Here is a 27,350-nt window from a genome sequence, read left to right on the forward strand (position 1 = left end):
ATACGTTGGCAGAGAAACTCAGCAGTTCGAATGCAGGGGCCAGCTGGCGTAGCAGTTGAAGTCTTTGGAGCAGGGTGGTCAGTCGCTCAGTGTTTGTTTACTTCTGAGCGACGCGAAGTGCGCACCCCACGGCCGCCGCAGGGTGGCGACGCTAGTGGGGGCTGCGGCCGGGGATCGATGCCCCCTCCCCCTCCGCCTCCTACTGTGCGCCGCCCCTCCCGCGGCTACCCCAGCCACCTGCGCGCCGCGACTCCGCCGCCGCCTCCGCCGCCGGCGCCGCCGGCGCCAGCTCAGTGCAGCCGGACGCTCGACACAGCCTGCCAGCCCTGTGCGATGTGGTCGCGCGGCCCACGGCCACACGCTGCGCGGGTCGCCGAGCCAGCCCGCGGGCACTCCGTCTGACTGCGCCCGCCGCAGGTCTTTAGCGCTAATTGGATACGGCGACCGCGCGACCCGACTCCTGCCACGGACGCCGCCGGCGTCTCTGTGACACGTCGCGGTCGCACTTGTCACGAGTGAAACGGACCGTGCGCGTAAACCAGTCAGCCGACTGACCCGATTAGACCACGCGGCTGCTGCGGCTTTCGACCGGCGCGTCCAGCGGATTCCCGCGCCACGTACCCTGTCCCCCCTCCTCCGCGCCCCTCCCAACCCTTCGCGGCCGTACCCCCTCCTACGGCTCCCCTCCACGGCCAGAGTGGTGCTGGAGCACGTGGCGCGCGAGTTGCAGAAGCACCGCCGCTTCGCGAAGCGCAGTGTCTACCCGGCTGCCGCAACACGCAGCGGCAGGTGTTTAGTAAACCCCGACGCTTCCACTGCAATTCCTAGAATGCACGTTTTGGACTGCACATTGCTGACAGGAGCATCATACTGCGTTTCATTGTAAGAGAAGGCGAAGTGATCCAATTTAATTCCTGGCGATTTTGTACAAATGGGTGAGCAGAGTATGTTGGCAGCAACTGAACTTTATGTTGATAGGCTGTAGATCACTCTCTTGCTTTCTGATCGAAAACGACTGCAGACTGAAATGCCTAGGAGACAATTCTTAACACCGAGCAACTAGTACGTCAATAGCGTTTTTTGCTGGTATTTTACTAGCTCTGCGAAACATCTCCAGCTGGCAATGTGCTAGATTAACAATAGTGACGACGCTAGACGCTTGCAGCATATCCTGGGTAGCAGACCTGTTTCAGTGATGCTGGAGAGATAGCTAGGAGGAAAATAGCTACAAAGAAAAGACCTCCGCACAGTTTTATTACGATCGAATCGAAGCGAAAAAGTGCTAAACTGTTTACAACGCGCAATGCGTCGGAGGTGATCATGGGAAGGGCAGAGACAGTATACAGAGTTCTGCAGCGTAGTTTGAGGGAAGTGTGAACCCCTGGAATGCTGGGAACCCGCCGAAGAGCGTGCTGAGCGGTGTGCCATGGAGGACGCCAAGCGTTCCTCCGCCAACAATGGTTTTCTGCGCGACGCGGAGAAAGAGACACTGCTGAGGGACGGTGGGTCGAGGCCCGCGGCCGGCGGAGGCGGCGCGCCCGCCCCCGCAGTCAAGTACGCTCCCGCGGGGGCTGTTGGAGCGGCAAGCGTCGTAGTGGTGACGGCGGGAGGCGGCGCCGGCGGCGGCGGAAGCGGAGGCGGCGGCCACACGACGCTGGAGCGTTGCCTCGCGGCTGCCGTGTTAGCCCTGTTCGTCGCCTGCCTCGCCTTCTTGGCGCTCGCCGCGCTATCTTGGTCCTCCTGCCAGCGCACAGGTAGGCCTAGCCTTGCCTAGCCTAATCTATGCTAGCCTAGCCTTCACACGCTGCATGCCCGCACCCGACATCTGCCCGCTGGTGGTGCAGGTGGTATCCGTCACCTCTCAAGGTCAAAGCCGTGTCACGTGATCTTTGGGGAGACACGCTATTTCTTGTGTAACTTAAAGAGCGAAGGAGAATGGGTTTTAATAGAATATACTTCTTTTATAGCTGTCTCTTTGGTTTATTTAACCATACAAGCAACAGCTTTATTCGAGTTGAAAACTATTTGCAAACAACAATCAATAAAACTGCTCAATATATTACGTACTGGCTATCGCAGTTACTAAGTATGTATAGATATTCCTGGAAATTGTGTTAGGACGCACATTTCGGCTCCTCATTGCGACTTCGCCCACGTTGAATGTATGAAACTCGAAATTATAATAAATAATATGTAATGTAGTCAAATTAAGTCGGGTGATGCTGAGGGAATTAGAATAGGAAATGAGACAAAGTATTCGATGAGTTTTGCTATTTGGGGAACAAAATACCTGATGATGGTCGAAGTAGAGAGGATATAAAATGTAGGCTTGCAATGGCAAGGAAAGCGTTTCTGAAGAAGAGAAATTTGTTAATATCGAGTATAGATGTAAGTGCAGGAAGTCTTTTCTGAAAGTATTTGTGTGGAGTGTAGTCATGTATGGAAGCGAAACATGGATGATAAATAGTTTAGACAAGAAGAGAATAGAAGCTTTCAAAATGTGGTGCTATAGAAGAATGCTGAAGATTAGGTGGGTGGATCACGTAATTAGTGAGGAGGTACTGAATAGAATTGGGGAAAAGAGGACTTCTTGGCACAACCTGACTAAAAGAAGGTATCGGTTGGTAGGACGCGTTCTGAGACATCAGATCACCAATTTAATATTGGAACGGTTTCTATTAAAACCGACTCTGAGAAAGAAAACAAAACATCACATTGTTGCCCATACAACTTTTTGAAAACTATACATGTACGGAAATTTTGTGTGTGTGTGTGTGTGTGTGTGTGTGTGTGTGTGTGTGTGAATTCCTAAGGGACCAGACAGCTAAGGTCATCGGTCCGTAGACTTACACTACTTAAACTAAATTACTCTAAGAACAACACACAGACACACCCAGGCCCGAGGGAGGGCTCGAACCTCCGGTAGGAGGGGCCGCGCAATCCGTGACATGGCGCCTCAAACCACGCGGACACACCGCGCGGCGAAACTTTTGTTTAAATGTTTGAAAGCCCAGCTATGGTAGTTAGTACCGACTGCGAGAAAGGATACCGAGACGCACATTTTCACAGCACAGCTGAGGGCAACATAACATTTTATTTCTCGCGCTCGGTTTTAACAGAAAACCTGTACGTTGGGGGATATATGATGATGATGATGATGATGAGGTCCCATACTCCGAGGAGAGTTGGAGGACGATGCAGGAGACCCGCATCGCCGACTAGGCAAGGCCCTCGCGGAGGTGGTTTGCCAATGCCTTCGTCCGACCGTAATGAGGATGAATGATGATGATAATCACACAACAACACCCAGTCATCTCGAGGCAGAGAAAATCCCTGGCCCTTCCGGGAAGCGAGAACGTTACCGCAAGACCACGAGCTGCGGACTGTGGGATATTCAGCCGGACGTAGGATATATACACTACTGGCCATTAAAACTGCTACACCACGAAGATGCCGTGCTACAGACGCGAAATTTAACCGACAGAAAGAAGATGCTGTGACATGCAAATGATTAGCTTTTCAGAGCATTCACACAAGGTTGGCGCCGGTGGTGACACCTACACCGTGCTGACATGACGAAAGTTTCCAACCGATTTCTCATACACAAACAGCAGTTGACCGGCGCTGCCTGGTGAAACGTTATTGTGATGCCTCGTGTAAGGAGGAGAAATGCGTTCCATCACGTTTCCGAATTTGATAAAGGTCGGATTGTAGCCTATCGCGATTGCGGTTTATCGTATCGCGACATTGCTGCTCTCGTTGGTCGAGATCCAATGACTGTTAGCAGAATATGGAATCGGTGGATGCAGGAGGGTAATACGGAACGCCGTGCTGGAACCCAACGGCGTCGTATCACTAGCAGGCGAGATGACAGTCATCTTATCTGCATGGCTGTAACGGATCGTGCAGCCACGTCTCGATCCCTGCGTCATCAGATGGGGACGTTTGCAAGACAACAACCATCTGCACAAACAGTTCGACGACGTTTGCAGCAGCATGGACTATCGGCTTGGAGACCATGGCTGCGGTTACCCTTGACGATGCATCACAGACAGGAGCGCCTGCGATGGTGTACTTAACGACGAACCTGGGTGCACGTATGGCAAAACGTCATTTTTTTCGGATGAATCTAGGTTCTGTTTACAGCATCATGATGGTCGCATCCGTATTGGCGTCATCGCGGTGAACGCACATTGGAAGCGTGTATTCGTCGTCGCCATACTGGCGTATCACCCGTCGTGATGGTATGGGGTGCCATTGGTTACACGTCTCGGTCACCTCTTGTTCGCATTGATGGCACTTTGAACAGTGGACGTTACATTTCAGATGTGTTACGAACCGTGGCGCCACCCTTCATTCGATCCCTGTGAAACCCTACATTTCAGCAGGATAATGCACGACCACATGTTACACGTCCTGTACGGGCCTTTCTGGCTACAGAAAATGTTCGACTGCTGCCCTGGCCAGCACATTCTCCAGATATCTTATCAATTGAAAACGTCTGGTCAATGGTGGCCGAGCAACTGGCTCGTCACAATACGCCAGTCACTACTCTTGATGAACTGTGGTACCGTGTTGAAGATGCATGAGCAGCTATACCTGTACACACCATCCAAACTCTGTTTGACTCAATGCCCAGGCGTAACCAGGGCGTTATTACGGCCAGAGGTGTTTGTTCTGGGTACTGATTTTTCAGGATCTATGCACCCAAATTGCGTGAAAATGTAATCAGATGTCAGTTCTAGTATAATATCGTTGTCCAATGAATAACCGTTTATCATCTGCATTTCTTCTTGGTGTAGCAATTTTAATGGCCAGTAGTGTATATATCTCCTACGTCCGCCCGAAACTCCTGTAGTAGAGTATTCTATAACAATTTGAGGAAATCGATTAAGAGCCTCTTGAGGTTTTGCTAGCAATGTTCCCAGGATGTCCGTCCCAAGTATCAGGTGTGTTTTCTCAGATATATTTGCAATGTCGTTTTGCTTTGTGTAGCTGGCTCATCACATCTTTCATGCAACGTCCAGTGTCGATGGAAGGCGTCGGTTTGTTTCCCGTTCGATAGAGTGGCCCCACGTTAGTCTAGTGCGATATTTGTTTTATCGTTATCTATAACGGGGACGGTAGATTCCGAAGAATAAGTAGCACTGTAGCAACGACAGGATAGCTTTGGCCAGCGCGGGCTGCTACAGCCATGCAAACAGTGCTACTGAGTTGCTACTGGATTGCTGTTTATTCTATGTGTTTTACTGTCTCTATGGTACATATCGATAAAAGAACTATCGCACTGGACTAATCTGGGATCGCTCTGTCGAATGAGCACGTAAAAGTCCTCTTTAAAAATCATTTTATTGGTAACGGAAAAGACACGACACTTCCCGTTCACACTGGACGTCGCGTGAAAGATTTGTTGAGCGCTATTTGTTTGGCTGACGCCTGCTACACAATGTAAGAAGGAAATTGCAAATAACTGCTGAAACACCAGAGAAAATCGCCTGAAGACTCTTGGGGGAGACGCTCTGTATAACCTACGGCCATCTGAATTTTAATTAGAGTACCTTGTATAAATTTGAAGTAAAACGCTTGCCAAGACTACTCTGCAGAAGTTTCGCTGGGAAGCCCTTACACATCTCCCATTCGGTCCCAATCTCTCCCCACACGTTTTCCATACTTTTGGAGCCGTGAAGAATCGCATTCGAGGCCGTCGATTTGCTACAGATGAAGAGGTGCATATCTTTGTAGAATCACGGTTCCGTAGGTAGCCGTAAACATATTTCCGTTAAGACAGTGACCGTCTTGCCATACAATAGGATAAATGTATTAACAGCTATTGCGATTACGTTTGAGGTAATGCACAGTTTACTTTCGTTTTTTCTATTTGTCTCGTTTTCATTTGACTGTCCGTTAATAGATGAGCATAAGATGGGAGATATGATACTGGGAGAAGAATTTAACAGCCCTGGAAGACCTCCATCCAAAAACGGCGCCTTCGTTTAGATGACATTCCTTCTGTGTTATTGGTATCCTTGGCACAGACAGCTATGAGAAAACTATTGAACGTGGTGTGCAAGATGTTTGACAAAGGTGAAGTACCCTCAAAGTTCAAGAAGAATAATTCCAATTCCAAAGAAAGAAGATGCTGACAGGTGTGAATGCTACCGAACTATCGATTAGCAAGTAGGCCTAATTTTTGGAAAATACTGAGATGAAATATTTACAGAACAATTGAAAAAACAGGCAGAAGCCGACCTCGCAGAAGATCAGTTTCGGTTCCTCAGAAATGTAGGAACACGCGAGGCCATACTGCCTCTGCGACTTATTGTAGAAGATAGGGTAAAGAAACTCAAACACCCATCTTTAGCGTTTGTGAATCGAGGGAAATTGTTTAACAATATCGACTTAAATATATTCTTTGAAATTTTAAAGTGAAAGAGATAAAAGACAGGGAGCGGAACGTTATTTACAAATTGTACAGAAACCACGCTGCAGCTATGGTAGCTGAAGGACATGAATGGGAAGGAGTTGTTGAGAAGAGGGTGAGACAGGATTGTAGCCAATCCGCTGTCTTACTCAATCTGTGTATCGAACAAGAAGTAAAGGAAACCAAAGAGAAATGTAGAGAGTGAATTAAAGTTCAGGGGGAAGAAAACAAACTTTGAGGTTTGCCGACTACATCGTAATTATGTCAGAAACAGCAAAGCACTTGGAAGAACAGTTGAAGTGAATGAGTAATGTTTTGAAAAGTAGTTTTAAGACGAACATCAACAAAAGGAAAAATGAATCAGTCGATACTGAGGGAATTAATTAGGGAATGATACATTCAGATTAGTAGATAGGTTTTGTAATGTGGACATAAAAATAACGGATGATGCTCAAGAAGAGATGATATAAAATGCACAGGTCTGAACAGCAGAATACAACACTCAAGTGAAAAATGACTTGCAGAATAGCGCGAAAAAATTGCGACTATGATTAACTGTGGAAGTGGGACTTAAAAGAGATTGTCGCGTTAGAACAATATCAAAAATAAATCTGTATTTTTATGCTCACAAATTTTCTGTGGTGCACGGTTTAAAGCCTCTAGTCTAGCTTGCGCATGTTCAGTTATACGGGTGGTTGCTGAATGAAGTAAAGGGATATTTGGGTACTCAGATAAGCAGTACTTTAGATGGAGCCTGATTCACCTACTCTGAATAAGTAAACTCCGGAATATGCATTGTTATACATCAGAAAGTCCACATTAGCGCGTTGAGCAGACTTTGCATGGTGATAAGGTTGGTGACTTGTTCGCAATTTCAGGGGCAGTTTTATTTTGGCTGCCCTGTACTAGCAATAAATATTATGTACGAGATTCATTGTTTCTCTGACAGTTTTACTAAGGTTGTCTTCTTGGGTTATCTCTCCAATAAAAACATTGGTTTGCAGCAACGTGTGGACAAGATTCCAGCTCATCACCTTGAGCTGACATTAGAGTCTCACATAAAGATGACTTGACGCTGCGTAATTCTCCAGTAAGGATTAAAAAGATTACAAATATTTGAATTTATATGTAGTTATCAGTTCGTTCCTCACAGTTTTCTTACTCTTGACTTATAACTTACATCCGGTGTTACTATACTGCACTTCACTAAATACATTTTCGCATTACGTGAGGTCCTAGTTCGAATTAAAGGTTCTGAGGTCGAGTCCCGGTTAGGCACGCAGCCTTACTCTCCCTGGATGTTTCAAAATAGCGCACACTCTGCTTCAGAGCGAAAGATGAACTCCATCTGCAGGAGCAGCCTGAGAACATAGCCCGATCTTTCCATAATCCTCCTAAATGGATGGCGGTCGGAACTGACTAAGATGATTTCAAGGGCGAGTAATTTTCTTATGATGGCCGGTGCTTCCCAGAATCCATTGCAGAGAAATTTTTAAAAACCATGCCAGAAGCAGCAGCTATTTATGGGCCGTCTTCTGACAGGTTTCATGTGGCCGGTATGGACTTCCTCTCCTATGCCAGCCTTTTCATCTCAGAGTAGCACTTACATCCAACATCCTAAGTTATGTGTTGGTATGTTCCAGACTCTGTCTTACCCTACAGTTTTTACCCTCTATAACTCCCTCTAGTATCATGGTGTTATTCGCTGATGTCCTATCATCCTGTCTCTTCTTCTTCTTCTTCTTCTTCTTCTTCTTGTCGGTTTTATACATATATTCTCCTCCCCGCCGGTTCTGCAGAGAATGTGCTCATTCCTTACTTTCAATAGTCCCGTTAATTTACAAATTCATCAATTCTTTTCTTTTCTCGCTTTCTCACAGTCCATACAGTGTGTAAGAAGGCTGTTTAGATTTCATGTTGGTAACGCCACGTAGTGCTCTGGATGAAAATCGCTGACTGCGCTGTATACAGTCTATGGCTGGTTGGACTAATTGTAGGAATATTCGCTAGTGTAGCATTGGGCAGTTGGGTGTGAAGAGCGTGTAGCGTTGGGCAGTTGGAGGTGAGCCGCCAGCAGTGGTGGATGTGGAGAGAGAGATGGTTCAAATGGCTCTGAGCACTATGGGACTTAACTTCTGAGGTCATCAGTCCCCTAGAAGTTAGAACTACGTAAACCTAACTAATCTAAGGACATCACACACTTCCATACCCGAGGCAAGTTTCGAACCTGCGACCGTAGCGGTCGCGCGGTTCCAGACTGTAGCGCCTACAACCGCTCAGCCACTACGGCCGGAGGAGAGAGAAATGCCAGAATTTTGAGAGGTTACCATGAGCAGACGATCTGGACGTGTGTCCGTCAGAAAACGGAAATTTATAAAACTGGATGTCATGAACTGACTTTTGAACACTATTAAGGTGCCGGCCGCGATGGTCTAGCGGTTCTAGGCACTCAGTCCGGAACTGCGCGACTGCTACGGTCGCAGGTTCGAATTCTGCATCGGGCATGGATGTGTGTGATGTCCTTAGGTTAGTTAGGTTTAAGTAGTTCTAAGTTCTATGGGACTGATGACCACAGATTTTAAGTCCCATACTGCTCAGAGCCATTTGAACAATTTGAACCACTATTAAGGTAAATACATTGTTTGTTCTCTATCAAAGTCTTTCATTTGCTAACTATGCCTATCAGTAGTCAGTGTCTTCAGTAGTTAGAATCTTTTATTTAGCTGGCAGTATTGGCGCTCGCTGTATTGCAGTAGTTCGAGTAACGAAGATTTTTGTGCCGGCCGCGGTGGCCGAGCGATTCGAGGCGCTCATTCCGGAACCGCGCGACTGCTACGGTTGCAGGTTCGAATCCTGCCTCGGGCATGGATGTGTGTGTTGTCCTTAGGTTAGTTAGGTTTAAATAGTTCTAAGTCCTAGGGGACTGATGACCACAGATGTTAAGTCCCATAGTGCTCAGAGCCATTTGAATCATTTTTTGAAGATTTTTGTGAGGTAAGTGATTCGTGAAAGGTATAGGTTATTGTTACTCAGGGCCATTCTTTTGTAGGGACTACTGAAAGTGAGATTGCGTTGCGCTAAAAATATTGAGTGTCAGTTTAGTGATGATCAGAATAAGTAAAGGTAGAACTGTCTGAGTTCGTTGAGTGTTGCTCAGGTATTTCAGTATCAAATAACGTAGAAGTTTACCAGCACAGTCATTTTTTACATTCAAAGGGGAAGTTTCAAGTGCTGTGTTGCTACGTACATTCTCAGAAATTGCTTCCTCAAATTAAGGCAGCTTCCAATGTAGCAGAATTCGTTCACTTGATCTACTTCTTGGTCACCAATTTTGATGTTACTTTCATTGCTAATATCATTTCTGCTACTCCCTATTACTTTCGTCTTCCTTCGGTTTACATTCAAACCATGTGTTCGGTAGACAGTTTATTCCATTTAACAGATGCTGAAATTCTTCCTCATTTTCATTGAGGACAGCAATGCTATCAGCGAATCTTAAATTGATATCTTTTCCTGAATTTTAATCCCAGTCCTGAGCCTTTGCTTTTATTTCCATCATTGATTCTTCGATGTATAGATTGAACAACAGTGGCGAAAATTGCAATTATGCCTTTCACTCATTTTAAACCGAGCACTTCGTCCTCGGTCTCCCATTATCCATTACTCATGCTTAATAACTAAAGCAATGTTGGAAGGAGAGAAAATTTTAGTGACTGGAAAGAAATTACGACTGGAATTCTACAGGGTTCAGTTTTAGGTCCACTTCTATTCCTGACACAGGGTGAACATCAATAAAACCGACAAACTACAGGGACGGATTCCTGAATGGAAATGGAGGAACAAAGATCCTATGAACATACGTCCGGAAACGAAGGTGTACTTGCAACGACAACAAATCGACCCGAAACACAGCACAGAGCTGCATCGCATCCGCGTCACAACAGATGTTCAAATTGGGCTCTATGGGATGCAATCGTCGCATCATGGGCTTCCAAATGCTTTCGTACGTCCGGGCCTCTCTCCAAATAGCGTCACAGGCTTCGTGAAAACGCTGTTTAAGGGTCTGCACATCAGGAACTCGTTCAGCATACACAACGCTTTTGAGATGCCCCCAGAAATGAAATTCCACGGGGTTTAAGTCCGATGATCTAGAAGACCATGCTACAGGGTCTCCGCGTCCTATCCAACGTCCGGGGAAGATGTTGTTGCGGTATCGGCGACCTGTAATGCGGATGTGGGGTAGTGGTCCGTCACGCAGAAACCACACAACTAGTCGCATTGCCAAAGGCACATTTTCAAGCAGCCCAGGCAGAGTCTTTCTCAGGAAATGCAGGTACGTTCCTATGTCAATGCGTTGTGGAATAATAACCGGTCCAATATATGGTCGTCCAGAATTCCTGCCCACACATTGATGCTGGACCGATGCTGATGAGACGCCTCAACCATTCCCCGACGGTTGTGCGTAGCTTACAGATGACGTATGTGCAGCTTGATGATGCAGTTCTGGTAAAAGTTGCTTCGTCGGCAAAGAGGACTGATGACAGAAATCCCACAATTGTGATGGTCTGGTGTAAAAAACATCAACGAAATCCTTCCCATAGAGGGAAATCCGCTGCTGATAATCCTTGAACTGGTTGCAGGTGATAGGGATAGCAGCGGTTGCCGTGCAGGATACACATAATCGTTCTTTGCCTTACACTATGTTGGCGGGTCACATACCTGGAACTTGTACTAGGGTTCGTCTCAGTATCCTGTAGAACCGGATCCTTCAAATATGGTGTACGTACAGCCCACCGCCTGTCTGAAAAAAATGGTTCTAATGGCTCTAAGCACTATGGGACTTAACATCTGAGGTCATCAGTCCCCTAGATTTAGAACTACTTAAACCTAACTAACCTAAGGACAACACACACATCCATGCCCGAGGCAGGATTCGAACCTGCGACCGTACCAGTAGCGCGGTTCCGGACTGAAGCACCTAGAACCTCTCGGCCACAGTGGCCGGCCCGTCTGTCTGAAAAGACACATGAACGCACAAACGCCCAAAAAGGGTTTTAAATGTTGTGTGATGTGACTGGTGTCTGAGAGGGACCTGTTTTTGTATAGCAGTGCTGCCTCTTGACCGTTTCCATCTGGTTGGCTCTTCCCCGATATGAAAACCGGACCATTCTGCTGCTTACAGTACGTTGCGTCAGTAACACAGCCTGCAACATGCAATGAACACACGGCCCGTGCTGAGAGGAACTTTCATTCGCCAGTGCTATCTACTGTGGCAACAATACATTTACGGACCCATTTTCATAGAGCCTTTTTCCCTCTTTTTCCAGTCAGGAATCTGTCCCTGCAATTTGTCGATTTCATTAATGTTCATTTTGCGTATCTGAATGATCTTCACCTTCACATTCATCGAGTAGAATTGCTACTTTTGGAAACGATACTAGTGTTATAATAAATCCGATTAGAGAGGAAGTAACATAGGAAATTGATATTTTTCAATGAATTGTTAAATGTTCCTCTCAAGATGGAATTTCGTGAAATTTTGGGAACTCACATAAATAATCATACCGACAATGGATGTGCCACATGAAACAGGGTAGAATTCTCCAAATTTTTCGAGTAATGTTTGCAGCAATTTTAATCTATTTTTGTTTTAAATTATAATTACAGGAAACAATAACAAGAAGGCAGTATCTTTTCGCGTCCACAGACTGTCGGCTAAGTATCTCTTTCTGACCGGCGATCGTCGGCTCCCAACGAAATATGCTAGCACACGGCCGTGTTATTGCGATCCCTGAGCGTTCAAAACGAAACATAGAAAATAAACGTTTTGGTATTATTTTGCATATCACAATGGGTGCAAACTCCGTAATTATGTTGTAAAAAGAAGTATTTACCTTATATCGTTCAGACAGCAATAGGGTGTCGAAAATTCTGTCGTACTAAAATCTTAGTGAGTTTTGTGTTATTCTTTTGCTACGGTCTTTGAAATGTATTGCTGTTTTGTTGTTGTGGAGTTCATAGGCGGAAGTTGCTAAGAGCCAGTCGGAGGTGTGGTGGGATCTTGGAATCTTTCTGAGAGTGGTTGGGTTGATAAGGGGGTTTTAATTATTGACGCTGGAGTAGTTAGTTTAGCCCTGTCTCTCCAGTCAAAGTGAAACTGGCGACCTTATTTACCTGATAATCCAAAATATAATGACCACTGACCACCGCAATGTACGACGCCATCTGATGGCGCTGCGGGCACGTGACGCGGTAACAAAAGTACGTAAGAGGAACAGAAACGGACGGGGGATTACCATAGCGAAGATACGTGCTGCAAATGGGGAAATCCATTGAGATAAGCGACTTTGACAAAGGAAAGATTATTATTACATAGAGTCTGAGAACGAGTATGTCGAAAACGGCGAAGCTGGTCGAATGTTCACGTGCTACTGTCGTGATCATCTACGGAAAGAGCTAGAATTACCGTGAAACTTCCATTAGGCGCTAAATAGTTGGACGTCCACGACTCTATACAGAACAATGGATTCGGAGGGTTGTTTGCTCTGTAAAATAGGATAGATGGTAGTCTGTAGCATCTCTGCCGAAAGAGCACAATGCTAGTGTTTCGGATCACACCGTTCATCAAACATTGTTGAACGTGGAGCTCCGCAGCAGACCACCCCTACGTCATCTCATAGTGACCCAACAACATCGTAAGTGACGATTGCAGTTGGCACGGGACCATCGGGATTCGACCGTCCATCAATGGAAACGTGTCGACTCTTCGGGTGAATCACGTTTTTGCTACACTAGGTCGATGGTCGTCTCCAGAAACGCCGTGATCGAGGTGAACGGCTGCTCGAAACATGCATTGCGCAACGACACAGGCTGGCGGGAACAGTATTACGCCATGTGAAACATTCTCCTGCGCTTGTATGGGACCTGTGATCGTAATCAAATACACGCCGACAGCTTCATGCTTGAGGTCTTCCCCGACGGCGACGTCATCTTTCAGCAGTATAATTGTCCGTGTCTCGGAGCCAGAAGCGTTCTACTATGATTTGACGAGCATTCTAACAAACACAAGTTGATGTCTCGGCGATCAATTTTGCCTGATGTAAATCCTAAGGAACCCATCTGGGTCACTATTGGGCACCATCACCGCAAAAGCAGATCAGCGGCCCGTTGTTTACGCGAATTACATGACTTGTGCGTACACGTCTAATGCCACTTGTCTCCTCAAATCTACCAACAAACTGTCGGATGCCTGATATGTAGAATCAGTGATGTATTTCGTTCCAAAGACGAACAACAAAACTATTAAGCAGGTGGTCATAATATTTTGGCTCATCAGTGCACATTGGTCTGATAGTATAGCAGAGCAGAGACTTAATCCGGGCCCGCCAATGAACGTCTCCGGTGAAATCCGCGGAGCCGTAAATAGTGTAATTTGTCTTGCAAGTCCCATAACGATACAAGTGTGCGTGAGTTCTGGCCGCGACCCCGAGAGAAATTTCGCGCAACGTCACGTAGGCTCCAGTTTACACACTAAACTAATCTCCAGGTTGCTAAAGGAATGCTTCAATGTGAGAAAAAAACACAGTAATCATTGGAACATGGACATGTCCCATACTATCCAAATCCGGATGTGAAGGCTTTCACCGATCATCGATCGGACTTAACCGGATAACGTTGCTGATCAGCAATAGTCTGATTAAAATTACTTGGCAGGTGACGTCTGTCAGTTGCCGCTACATTGTTGCCACATCGTCTGCCGGCTACCGCTCGGTTATAGGTGACACACAAATGCCGTTAATGTATAACGCAGAGCCATGTTCGAAGCGGCCGCCGCAAAGTACGATGGAAATGCGAATACGCTGTCGATAGCTGATTTTAAGTGACCAATGACTGAACTGCGGTAGACGACGAGTATTGTAACCCCCAGTTTAAACACATGCCCTAACCTCAACACAACCTCGTGATGTGCAACACATTCGAGAAAACGGCGGTCAACAATCTGCAGCAGAAGTAAAATCACGAACGCTTTGTTCACGGTGATTAAAGCTAATCTCCACGAGCAAACTCAAGACAATATCAATGGCTAAAAGAGGGGTGTAATTTCTCGCCATTGTTGGTTACTTGAAACTATCCTCATATGATTACAAGAGTTGCCACATTGCCAAACGATGAACATTCCTGGATTCCTGGTGAGCATTTGGGTGCAGGTTATAGGCGACATAGGCAGATTCCAAACGTAAAGAGAAGGATAGGAAGAAAAATAAGAGCAAATAAAAAAGCCATTATGATGATTAAGATGATGCGGCATAGTATTAGAAATAAAAAAACATATTTAAATCAGTTAATTGAATGAAAGTAATAATCAAAGTCTTTTGATTAAATTCAGAATTAAAAACAATTTCGCTGTACTTGACGAGATTCGAATCTACGACCTTCTACATGTCAGGGGTATATGCTAACCATTGTACTGTGCCACTACATTGTATAAAACTCTTGTATTAATACTGTGGTGATCCAGTCGCAATGATGAATTGCAGCCTTCAAAAATTGGGCCTATTGCGATCTTCAAAAACTCGGCTTCACGCAATGTCGTGCGAATCTTATCTAATGTAATCAGATCTCTGTGATTGTAACCGTATATGTGACGCTGAAATGCACCTCAAGAAAGAAAGCCGGACAAGGAGTTGGAAATGAACTGACCTGTTGTTGTGGCAGTTCGGCAACGGCGAACGGTTCAGGCGCGAAGTTTCTTTCCTTTTGTTTTACTCCCTCACGTTTGCTTCCTTGCCTGTTGCCTTAGTGGTTAGATGAAAAAACTAAATCACGCCAAAAGAAACGGTAATTTCATTTCGCACAACGGAATAACGACTTTTAAGCAGAGAGGTGTTGAAAAGTGTTTGGTGGAGCGCATATAGCACTCAGGCACATTACGCCAGATTCAATTACGACGTGATGAATTATTGAAAGAGGGCACTATGTGACCTATCCTATTCTTTCTCCTAATGCCAGTTCAGATGTGGGAAAAATCTCGGGAATGTTCGGGATCCGTTTCCATACGTGGTGAAATGCGCCCATAATTTACAATAATAGTCATCTATTTCTTAAGACAATGTCAAATGGTTTGGACCATGCGGGAGACCTGCACCGCCGTTTTATAATTCCATTCACATCATTTACAACTACGACGAAGATGCAATAGTTTGTAATTCAGTTCGAAATGTCAAAAATATACTCGTTGGAGGGTATCTCAGGAAGTCGTTTGTCATACGGGAAATATTTTACTTCCTCGCATTCATTGCAGATACACAAGGAAAACATTCCTTCCTACTAATTACTGTTCTTTATAGCGAAGCAATGGTGACAGAGTAAGGAAGGAGCACTGCCTAACACGGAACGAAAAATCCTACGATTTATTTAATCCAGAAGCACACAAAACAACCATAATAACCGTATCCTAAGATGACAGAGGTGAAGTAAACGTAATCGAAAACGAGAAATCACAAAAATAACATAATCTAACACTTTCCTCACGAGACCAGACAAAAGCACTAGACTAGCACATCCGCACATTTACCCGGATCAAAAAAATGTTCAAATGTGTGTGAAATCTTATGGGACTTAACTGCTAAGGTCATCAGTCCCTAAGCTTACACACTACTTAACCTAAATTATCCTAAGGACAAACATACACACCCATGCCCGAGGGAGGACTCGAACCTCCGCCGGTACCAGCCGCACAGTCCATGAGTGCAGCGCCTGAGACCGCTCGGCTAATCCCGCGCGGCTACCCGGATCAGCCAAACGTGCCTGCAAAACAGCGCCGCTAAGAAACTATTCCCTGTCTTCAAGAGTGGGGAGGAGAGATTACTTTTTTATCCTCGTCCTCGACTGTCTCCTTCCCTGCTGTGCCGACTACCATGAAAAACAGAGAGCTGTTCCTCTGTTCACGATGTAGATCGGAGAGACTCGTTGGATTAGAAATGTCAGCCACTCTCTCGCTCCAGGATTCACGTGTTTCTAATCTTCTCATGCTCTGTTCTTTTCTCTGTCGTGTCTAAAACGACGTTGCCTAGCGAACGGTCTCTTGTTTAAAAGAGTTGTCGGGAAAAAGATTCGTTGGATCTGAAACGTCCAACAAACTCTCTCACTGCCTATTATGCGTCCTTTCCCTTCTCTACCTCTAAGCTACATTAATTTTCAAATACACGCTCAATCATTTCATGACGATCACTCGTGGGATACGGGGAAATGAAAATAGCATCCATAGGAATAAATAAAATAAAACACCAGGTGTAGAAGCCTGAAACCTGAATTTCCCTATAGACGGTGCTAGCCGTCGGTGTAGGGCCCGTGAGACCGCGTCTGCAGCGCCGTATGCTTCCTGCAACGGCTGACGACGAATGTCAACGCACAGTAACCCAAGTTCCATACATCGGAATCTGTTTCATCTACGAACTACGATTTGCGGACAGCATTGGTTTTCTGTTACCGTTTGAAGAAAACTGCTGCAAAATCACATCGAATGATTGTCGAAGCTTTCGGCGAACTTGCTCTTGGGAAAACACAGTGTTTCGAGCGGTTCAGGAAATTCAAAAGTGGGGATTTTGACGTGAGAAACGACGAGCGTGGGAAACCACCGAAAAAGTTTGAAGACGACGAATTGCAGGCCTTATTGGATGAAGATGATAGTCAAACTCAACAGGAACTCGCGGAATAATTGAATGTGAAGGAATAGCCGTTTCTCTTCGGTTGAAAGGTATGGGGAAGGTGCAGAAAGTGGGGAAATGGATTTTGCATGAACTGAATAAAAGGCATCAAGGAAATCGAAAGACCACTTGTGAAATGCTGCTCGCCAGATACGTAACAAAGTCGTTTCTACATCGAATAGTGACAGGTTATGAGAAATAGAGAATCTTAAGCTTCGTAAATCATGGGTGAATACAGGCAAACTATCTACATCCAGTGCAAGACCAAATTGCTTTGGAAAGAAGACAATTCTCTGTGTTTGGTGGGATCAGAAGGATGTCATCTATTATGAGCTGCTAAAACCTCGTAAAACCGTTAACACTGATTACTGCCAATAGCAAATGATCGATTGGAATCGAGCGTTACGACCGGAATATGGAAAAAGGCAACACAATGTCATATTGCTCCATGATGACGCCCCATCACACCCAACAAAAGGGGTCAGGCAAACGATCGAGGCGGTCAGTTGGGAAGTACTAGAGCATGCGGCTGATTCTCCAGACTTGGCTCCGTCGGATTATCATCCATTTGCATGACTGGGACATGCTTTCGCTGAACAACGCTTTTTAACGCTTCAGTTCGTATGAAAATGTACTAAAATGGCTCACTAACTGCGTGGCATTCCTAGCCTGCCAGAGAGGTCGGAGAAATGTACAAATAGCAATGGGGATTATTTTTTAATAAAACACTGTTTATCAAATGGTTCAAATGGCTCTGAGCACTATGGGACTCGACATCTGAGGTCATCAGTCCCCTAGAACTTAGAACTACTTAAACCTAATTAACCTAAGGACATCCCACACAACAAATGTGTAATTACTGCAACCAAATTCCAGTTTCATACTTCTGCACCTAGTAGTTTGATCTATCATCTCTCCAGAGGTTACTGTCGACGGGACGTTAAACATTAATCTCCTCCTCCTCCAACAGTTTAGTGTAGTCTTGCCAGGTTAGAATTTGGTGTGGCAAGCTCGATAACAGCGCAATAAACGTGTCGCTCAGGTGACAAATTGAGTCAGGTTATCATCATCTCAGCACAGACATACCACATACCACTAGGTTTGATGTGAGGCTTTAGGCCTAATGGAATTACTAATAAACAGGCAAATGCTCACTAACTGAAATAATAAATTCCAAAGTTTATAGGGATGCCATCCATTTATTATTATGCACATTGCGTGAATAATATTGTATGGGTATCGTACGCCTACAAGAAACGCACGCTAAGCTACAAATCATTCTTATTATTAGAAAATATAATTCATTCTCACTTGCAAACATAGTAGCAAATATTGTTAACATTTCACAAATCAGATTACACTTTCCTATAATCAGTTATTCCCTGCGCTGTTTGCAGATTTGAGATCTTAGACACACGCGGCAACACATCCAACCTAGTACTTCGGTCCCGCCTTCCACTACTGGACCGTTTAGCGCGAATGCGAATAATAGATAATTGTGAAGATGGTTCGATGAACCTTCTGCCGGGCACTTAAATGTGATTTTCAGAGTATCCATGTAGATGCAGATGTAGAATCGCTTCGCTAGGCGGTAATTCCCAGCGAAGCCGATAACACATGAAGTGATTCGGCTTCTTCTGGTTGATCAAATATTCCTAAAATATGTTAATAAAATGATAATATGATCATGTAATTATAGCTTAATGTTAAGAGGTTGTCCCCTACTATTATAAAAGAAACCTGAACGATAATGTAGTTATAAATTAATGAACAAAATATGAAATCTGGCGCGTAGGATAGAGAGTATTTTCTCCATATTTTATCACAGCAACAAACCAGATCGCAAGACGGTTCAAGAATGGTTCAAATGGCTCTGAGCACTATGGGACTTAACATCTATGGTCATCAGTCCCGTAGAACTTAGAACTACTTAAACCTAACTAACCTAAGGACATCACACAACACCCAGTCATCACGAGGCAGAGAAAATCCCTGACCCCGCCGGGAATCGAACCCGGGAACCCGTGCGTGGGAAGCGAGAACGCTACCGCACGACTACGAGCTGCGGACCAAGACGGTTCAGTTGGATGAATTTCCCTCGTAGGTGTAACTGTAGTAGCATTTGTTATTCGTACCTCAGTCAACTTTACGACGTCACGCCCCAGCTGCTGCATCTTTGCTCACCTGCCGTGTGGAACGTGGGATTAAAGCTTATGCCAGAAATGTCACAATGTGCGTCATCTCTGCCGTAAGTTGCCAGTGCTGTTATACAACACTGCTTCATGACTGACGCTTTTCTCGTACAGACGACCACAGACGGGTCATCTGGTGACACAGCACTTCTGCTGTCAAGGTGTGGCTTCAAGGCCCCTCTTCCGGAGGACCAGTCCTCTATTGTTCCACGAGAGGATGAGACAAGTCACCCACAATGTCTCGTAGTGTGAGAGTGGTGTCAGGCAGCGTCTACCAAAGACCTTTTTTGGAGCTATTTTATTGGCTTTGATATGTACAATCACATATAGGGCACAGGTAAAGTAATGTGAACACCTGTACTTACTTGGGAATGGTTTATTAATAAGGGGTTGGACCCCCATTTTCCCGTAATACAGCTGCGATTCTTCTTGGAATACTGGCATTTAACGATTGTATAGCCTCCAGTGGAATGTTATGCCACTATTCGATCAGAACCTCTGCTAACTCCTGTAGAAACGAGAGAGGCGGAAATATGCTCCGGAGTGTGCGCTCCAATGCCGCCCTCAAGGGTCCGATAATGTTCAAGTCTGGGGACTGTGCTGGCCAGGCTCCTTATACCGTGATTGTACTATCCTGGGTGTGTGAATGAGTGCATTATCGTCCTGAAATATGTCATCATTGTTGGGGAAAAACATTTGAATCGTGGGGCGCACCTGATCAACTATAATGTTCACATAATCGTTGGCTGTAACACAGCCTTTGAGAGTAATGATGGGACCAGTAGAATACCATGATATGGCTGCCGACGCTATCACCCTTACATCTCCATGCTTAACCTTGGAATCAAGCAATCAGGATTGTAGGCTTCTTTTGGCGTTCTTCAGACGTAATCCCGGCCCGATGTTGGAAATAACGAAAACGTTGATACGTCGGACCATATGACGTGTTTCCACTGATCAGCCGTCCAGGATTTATGCTCCTGACGCCGTGTTTATGCTTCTTTGCGTCTCGCCATTAATGGTTTCGGTCTAGCAGCTCGTCCATGAATATTCGCTTTATGGAGTTCTCGGCGGAGAGTATCGATAGGAAACGGGGGCTCGAATATGGATACTGAGCTCTGCAGTCACTTTAGCCGCTGTAGTTTTGTGTTGTTTTGACACAATTCGTGTTAGCGTACGACGATATCTATCATTTAGTTTTCATTTGCGCCTGCTATTACGTTTACAAAATGATCCCATGTTTTGTGTAAGCTGACATGATTGTTGAAACAGTTGCTCTTGAAATATTCAGTAATTTGGCTGTCATGGATACCGATGATCCAGCTAATCGAACCACCACAAACTGCCCTCTATGAAACTCTGTTAGGTCTTTGATCGACCTCGGCCTCTGAATGTTAATAAAAAGTATGTACTACTCCTAAACAGCCTGCACTGATGCCTAATCCGTTCTGAAAACCCACAGTCCAACGCGACACGTGCCTTACCTCCGTTGTTGATTGTCAAACACAACCGTCACATTACTACCACTGTTCACATTATTTTGCCTATCCCCTGGAGTTATCTACAAAATATGAGACACGCTCTGGTTTACTCACACAATCACAGCATCGTGTATTCATGTCACATACACCATTCCATTCACAAATGCAGTGGCCCGTTTGTCACGATGCCCTTGAATAACACTGGCTAAGATTATGATTCTCATACAAACACGATAACACATACATATAAAAAAACATACTATACACGCATATCCTACGAGGGTTGGAACTCAAATAGTGGCAACTATTTATTCATAACCGGTACAAAAAGAGTCACATGTTTGCACCTGTTATTGTCCTTCAAAGTAGTCCCCCGCGTTGTGTAGAACGCGTTGCCAGCGGTGTGGAAGGAGTAGTATACTGTTTGCAGAGTCTGTTCTGTCGATGGTGCGAATGGAGTGGTCTACTGCCAGTCGAATCTCTGGAATAGTTGTGAAGCGAATGCCACGAAGTGGTTCCTTCATCTTCGGAATCAAATCAAAGTCACAGGGACTTAAGTTCGGGGAGTATGGTGGATGGTACAGTACTTCCCAGTCCCATCGACCGAAAAGAGCAGCCACAGCTTGCGCTGTATGCGCCCGCGCATTGTCGTGCAAAATGATGAGTGTGTTGCGCAGAAAGTGTCGCCGATTCTTTCACAAAGCTGGTCGCAGATGATGCTCCAAAAACGAACAGTAATACTGTGCATTGGCGGTCTGCCGTGGAGGAACGTAATGCGTTAGGATAACATCATCACAGTCGTACACGAGAATCACCATCACTTTCACCATACTGGGGCTCTGACGCAACTTTCGAGTTTCGCGGCGACCCATAATGACGCCATTCGTTGGATTGGCGTTTCCGTTTTGGCTCGTACGATGTGGCCTATGTCTCATCCAGTGTTGCGATACGGCGTAAGAAAGCCTCTCCTCCGCGCTCATAGCGCTCCAAGTGCCTCTGAGCAGCGTCTTAACGCATCCATTTCTGCATTTCCGTCAAATTCAAAATGGTTTCGATGGCTCTACGCACTATGGGACTTAACATCTGAGGTCATCAGTCCCCTAGACTTAGAACTACTTGAACCTAACTAACCTAAGGACAGCACACACATCTATGCCCGAGGCAGGATTCGAACCTGCGACTGTAGCAGCAGCACGGTTCCGGACTGAAGCGCCTAGAACCTCTCGATCACAACGGCCGGCTCCTTCAAGTCATGCGGAACCCATCGTGATGCAATTTTTCGCATGCCCAGGCGTTCCTTCAGGATACGAAGCACAGTCGTATGCGCTAATCCGGTTTCGTGGGCAAGCTCATGAATCGTATGGCGTCGCTTAATGTCCAATAACGCGGCAGCAGCATGCACGTCTTTTTCAGAGACGCTAGGACTATCTGCCCGATGCATGTCTGCCAGAGTTTGCCGCCCTTCGTTGAAGGCTTTTTACCCAACGTGCCACTGTTCTGTACGGCAATGCCAATTCCCCACATGCCTCTTGAGGACCTTGATGACACTGTCATGCTGTATGACCTCTGGCACATTTAATCTTGATCCAACTCCGTTGTTCCTGTTTCGAAAACATAGTGACACCGTTGCGTTAGACCGCTGGCTCACAAGTGACTGTGTTTTCCTCGATTGTGCGCACGCCGGTGACGTGGGACGAGCGAGTCCATTTGCTCGGAAGTAGGGTTGGTATGTCAACAACGTGTGCTATCAGCGACAAAAAATGGTTCAAATGGCTCTGAGCACTATGGGACTTAACTTCTGAGGTCATCAGTCCCCTAGAACTTAGAACTACTTAAACCTAACTAACCTAAGGACATCACACACATCCATGCCCGAGGCAGGATTCCAACCTGCGACCGTAGCGGTCGCGCGGTTCCAGACTGTATCGCCTAGAAACGCTTGGCCACTCCGGCCGGTTATCAGCGACAATAGAAATTCCATTGCATAGTGTCTCCACAGCAGTGTTGCCACTATTTAAGTTCCAACCTATGTACATTAAAGACTCTTGCCACGTTTTTGTTTCTATTTGTGAAAGCTAATCACATGCACTGCTATTTCGGGGTCAGTGTCGACAGCGGAAGTGTCCTGTTCATGTCCAGGTCATTCCTTTATAGCCACTGGGCCGCAAACACCTCTAGCGTGGGCCCAAGAGGTGAGCCAATCGCGTGGCTCTGGAAGACATGTGGCGGCCGGTGGTGGTGGTTGGGGGCGGGGGGGGGGGGGGAGGGAGGTGTGGTGAAAGGTGGGATTTGGGCATCGAGTCCTGGTGCTGACTATCTCTTCCGCACGCTGCCTCTGCTGCTTCCACATCAGAGCTTTCCTGACGAGAAGATCTGCAAGGTCCTTGACAAAGGTAAAATGCCGAAGACTAATGTTTCGGCGGCAGATCGCAGAGTTATATAAGCCTTCCGTAAGGATAATGACAAGAAAATGTGTAAAGACAAGGATGACTCCTCAACAAGTCAGGACTGGACAAGGATACGGCCAGATGCTGCACCTCAGAGCACCGGTACCATCACGGATTTATGTCAGTCCGATTCCTCTACGTCCGATAGTGGGTGTTATAAATTTGCCAACATATGGAATGTCCAAATACCTAGCACAGCTATTAAAACCTCTCGTGGATCACTGTCCACACTAGATCAAGAAATCTACAGAGTGTGTGAAAGAGCTTCAAGAGATACATCCAGACAAGAGATATATCCGGACGTCTCTTTTCGTGTGGTTACCCCTAGAAGATCCCATGAAATTACTAGATAGTCACTTTGACAGCGATATTGTTTTGACATGTGCCCACCTCCAGCTACTGCGAGTGTAGTGGAAAATTCTATGATCAGACAGACAGAGTCGCCATGAGATCCCCTCTAGCGACAGGTATCAGTAGCCTGTATGTGAAACACTTCGAGGAAACAGCTTTCGAAACTGTGCACCTGAAACCAAAAGTGTTCTACAGATATGCGGACGACATATTTGTGGTTTGTCTGTATGCTGAAGAAAACCTACAACAATTCCTGTTTCACCTTAACAACATGAACGACAACGTCAGATTCACCATGGAGATGGAAGAAAACGGATGCATACCATACCAAGACAGTCTGATAAACGAGAACCCTGATTTCACTCTGTGACATTCCATCCACAGGAAGGAGACACACATGAACCCGCACCTAAATGCTTATAACTGCCACCATCCAGTGTAACTTGAATCTGTGCTCACCGCCGTGGAACACGAAGCGCGAGGCGCAAGCGACAAGGGAAGTCTGCCTAGCGAGCTGTAGCACCTGCACAAAATCAAATCAAAATGGTTCAAATGGCTCTAAGCACTATAGGACTTAACATCTGAGGTCATCAGTCCCCTAGACTTAAAACTACTTAACCCTAACTAATCTAAGGACATCACAAACATCCATGCCCGAGGCAGGATTCGAACCTACGACCGTAGCAGCACGAAATCTTTCGCAAGAACGCCTACTCGACGAAACAAATTATAGTCGAACAAGAAGAAGAAAGAAAATAATCCAGAAGAAGAAGCCAAGCGTCTGGCGTTCCTTCCGTATGACAAACGGGACAGTGGTTCCAGCTGAGCTCCGGATGGGATGTGGCGTTAGCAACGAAGTGTCAGGAACGCTGTGACGTTAAAGCGGCGAAAACAGCGGGCGGAATAAACAGGTAGAATCAGGACTCGACATGCGAACCCTTCTCCACGACAATTGATCTTGAAGAATGTACATAGTTCTGTTTTCACTTGTAATATGTCATGTCGTGTCGCGTTAACGACAATTTCAATTTAGCGTTTTCGCACCCAAAAAATCAGACAAATCATTACACATTTACTTCTGTACTAAAAAAAGTTTGAATATATAACGATTATGTGCGTGACACTGGCCAGCTATTAATAACTTTTATTTACTTTCCAAATCACTGTATAAAATTAAAATGTTTGAAAACAATTAGTTTATTTTACGGAATTAACCTCTGTAAATATAAGCTGTTATAATAAGCATATAGAAAAAAGCCTTAAAACCAAAATTAGTCAGTCAACTTACAAAAATCATATCCAACTACCTTAGAAGTATGTAAATTGTACGTTCAATTTGCTTTGTGTCGAGAATTTGGGCGGAATTGGCTATTAAAGTTTTATCACAGTCTGACGTACAGTCATTCACTGTTGTGCAATTTGTTACTATCTGACAGTTCAAGACACACTAGCGCCCCTAGTAGCAACAGTGCCATTCGTCAGCTGACTTCATACGTACCTTAACATTGATGTTCGTTTTATTCTTTTTCTATCTAATTGAGGGAACAGTTATATTTTTGTGTCGAAACCGCTAGTAAAATTTCAAGAGATCTTTATAATCGTAAAATAATCGAAAACAGAGGCAAAATACATGAATGAAATGATATACCCTACTGTTTCTCCAGTAAGAAGTTCTCTCGAAATTGAATAAAACTGCTGCTTAACCCACTGAAAGCGAAAGGATATAAGCACAGTATTTCATCCATAAGAAGCGTATATTTCTGTTGTTGACTGTTTTTATGATTTCTTTAACACGCAACCACTTTGCACGAAGTCTAAAGATTTGCACATTGTACCATTACACTCGATTCTCAAATTCACGAATATTTCTGTAGTAAAATTACTTCTTCTTCAAAGGACGACTGTGTTGAAAAATTCGGACATATGTGGCTTGATTTAGCGAAAATTGCGGAATTGGTTTGTTTTGAGTCGGGAAACAGTTTTATTGTTTTCTTCGTTTTATAATCACGCGTGTGTGGTAGCTTTCTCTTCAGCTACGGTTATGGTGGCTTACTTGATATAATATAGGCACAGCATTCCAATCTAATTTCCTATTTTACGCTTTCTTAAATGAGTTTAATTGGAAGTGTAATGAATAAAACTTCACGTTATTATGTAGAAGTCTTTCTGCAAATCATTATGTCTCCTTCTGATTACCATCTACTTCTTGTTCCTGACAGGCCGCGGTGACCGTGCGGTTCTAGGCGCTTCAGTCCGGGACCGCGCTGCTGCTACGGTCGCAGGTTCGAATCCAGCCTCAGGCATGGATGTGTGTGATGTCCTTAGGTTACTTAGGTTTAAGTAGTTCTCGGTTCTAGGGGACTGATGACCTCAGATGTTAAGTCCCATAGTGCTCAGAGCCATTTGAACCATCTTGTTCTTGAAAGGAAATGTTATTCGTCACTAAATATATCTAGGTTACGAGAAAATCGCAGCTAAATAGTCCTGTAATGTGCTGTTTAGTATCGCTTAGGAAATCTGTAGAATGACGGATTTGAAGTTAACCATTTGCTATTGCTACAGTTTATTGCGGTACGAATTCTCCTTCTTGTACAAACAATGTTACAAATCATTATAAACATTGTTATTCAAGTTCATCTGACATTGTTTTCAAACGTACGGTTACTGGCCGTCAGCTGGGTTGTTGCCGCAATGTATAACAAAAATCAGCAGGAGTGTTGCGACTGTACACTATCTGATCGAAGGTATCCGGACATCTATTAGTAGGCATTAATATGGGAAGTTTCTACCCTTCACTTTTATTTATCTAGGAAAATCGCCAAAGAGCTATGCAATTGGAGAAATTATTTTATTTTATTTTCGGCAATTCAATATGCTATTTTCAGGCCCTTTGCGCACCTCATTTATAGACACTCCGGAACCGCGGGACTGCTACGGTCGCAGGTTCGAATCCTGCCTCGGGCATGGGTGTGTGTGATGTCCTTAGGTTAGTTAGGTTTAAGTAGTTCTAAGTTCTAGGGGACTTATGACCTAAGATGTTGTGTCCCATAGTGCTCAGAGCTATTTGAACCATAGACACTCAAACGATCGAAATCGGCATACTGAAGCCATCAGTTTCTGGGCGTCGTGAATTCGTATTTCAAGTGTTTCCAGTAACTGACGGCGTCAGTATGCCGATATCGATACACTTGAGTGTCTATACATGATGTGCAATGGGGCCTGAAGATAGCGTACTGAAATGCCGAAACTGGTTGTAAAAATAAAAAATAAAAAATAACTTTTCAAACTGCACGGTTGTTTGGTGATTTTCCTTACTAAACATTGGCTCTAAGCACTATGGGACTTAACATCTGAGGTCATCAGTTCCCTAGACTTAACTACTTAAACCTAACTAACCTAAGGACATCACGCACATCCATGCCCGAGGCAGGATTCGAACCTGCGACCGTAGCAGCAGCGTGGTTCCGGACTGAAGCGCCTAGAACCGCTTGGCCACAACGGCCGGCTATTAAACATTTTCCACCCGTTGTCCCTCGACGAGAATGGATCAACAGAGATTTTAACTTTTATGGCTACTTGAACTCTGCTGGAGACATTTTCAATGAAGTATCTTACTGTCTGTGGAGGAGTGTCAATCCATTCTTCCTCAAGATCCGAAACCAGAGGAGGCAGTGATGTTGCACGCTGAGGTCTGGAGCGAAGTCGACGTTCTAACTCATTCCTAAGATGTACCACTGGCTTCAGGTCGGGAC

The 27,350-nt window shown here is 45.1% G+C and overlaps 1 protein-coding gene across 1 annotated transcript in view; it reads left to right on the forward strand.

Moving 5' to 3' along the window:
- The first annotated feature begins 553 nt into the window (after positions 1–553).
- LOC126175844 (neprilysin-1-like) overlaps positions 554–27,350 on the forward strand; it is a 664,937-nt gene continuing 638,140 nt past the window's right edge. The window contains exon 1 of the mRNA XM_049922848.1: positions 554–1,754. Within this exon, the coding sequence (XP_049778805.1) occupies positions 1,427–1,754 (328 nt within the window). The 5' untranslated portion in view covers positions 554–1,426. The remainder of the gene's footprint in view (positions 1,755–27,350) is intronic.

The sequence above is a fragment of the Schistocerca cancellata genome, chromosome 3 (genome assembly GCF_023864275.1).
Source record: "Schistocerca cancellata isolate TAMUIC-IGC-003103 chromosome 3, iqSchCanc2.1, whole genome shotgun sequence".
NCBI classification, from domain to species: Eukaryota; Metazoa; Arthropoda; class Insecta; order Orthoptera; family Acrididae; genus Schistocerca; species Schistocerca cancellata.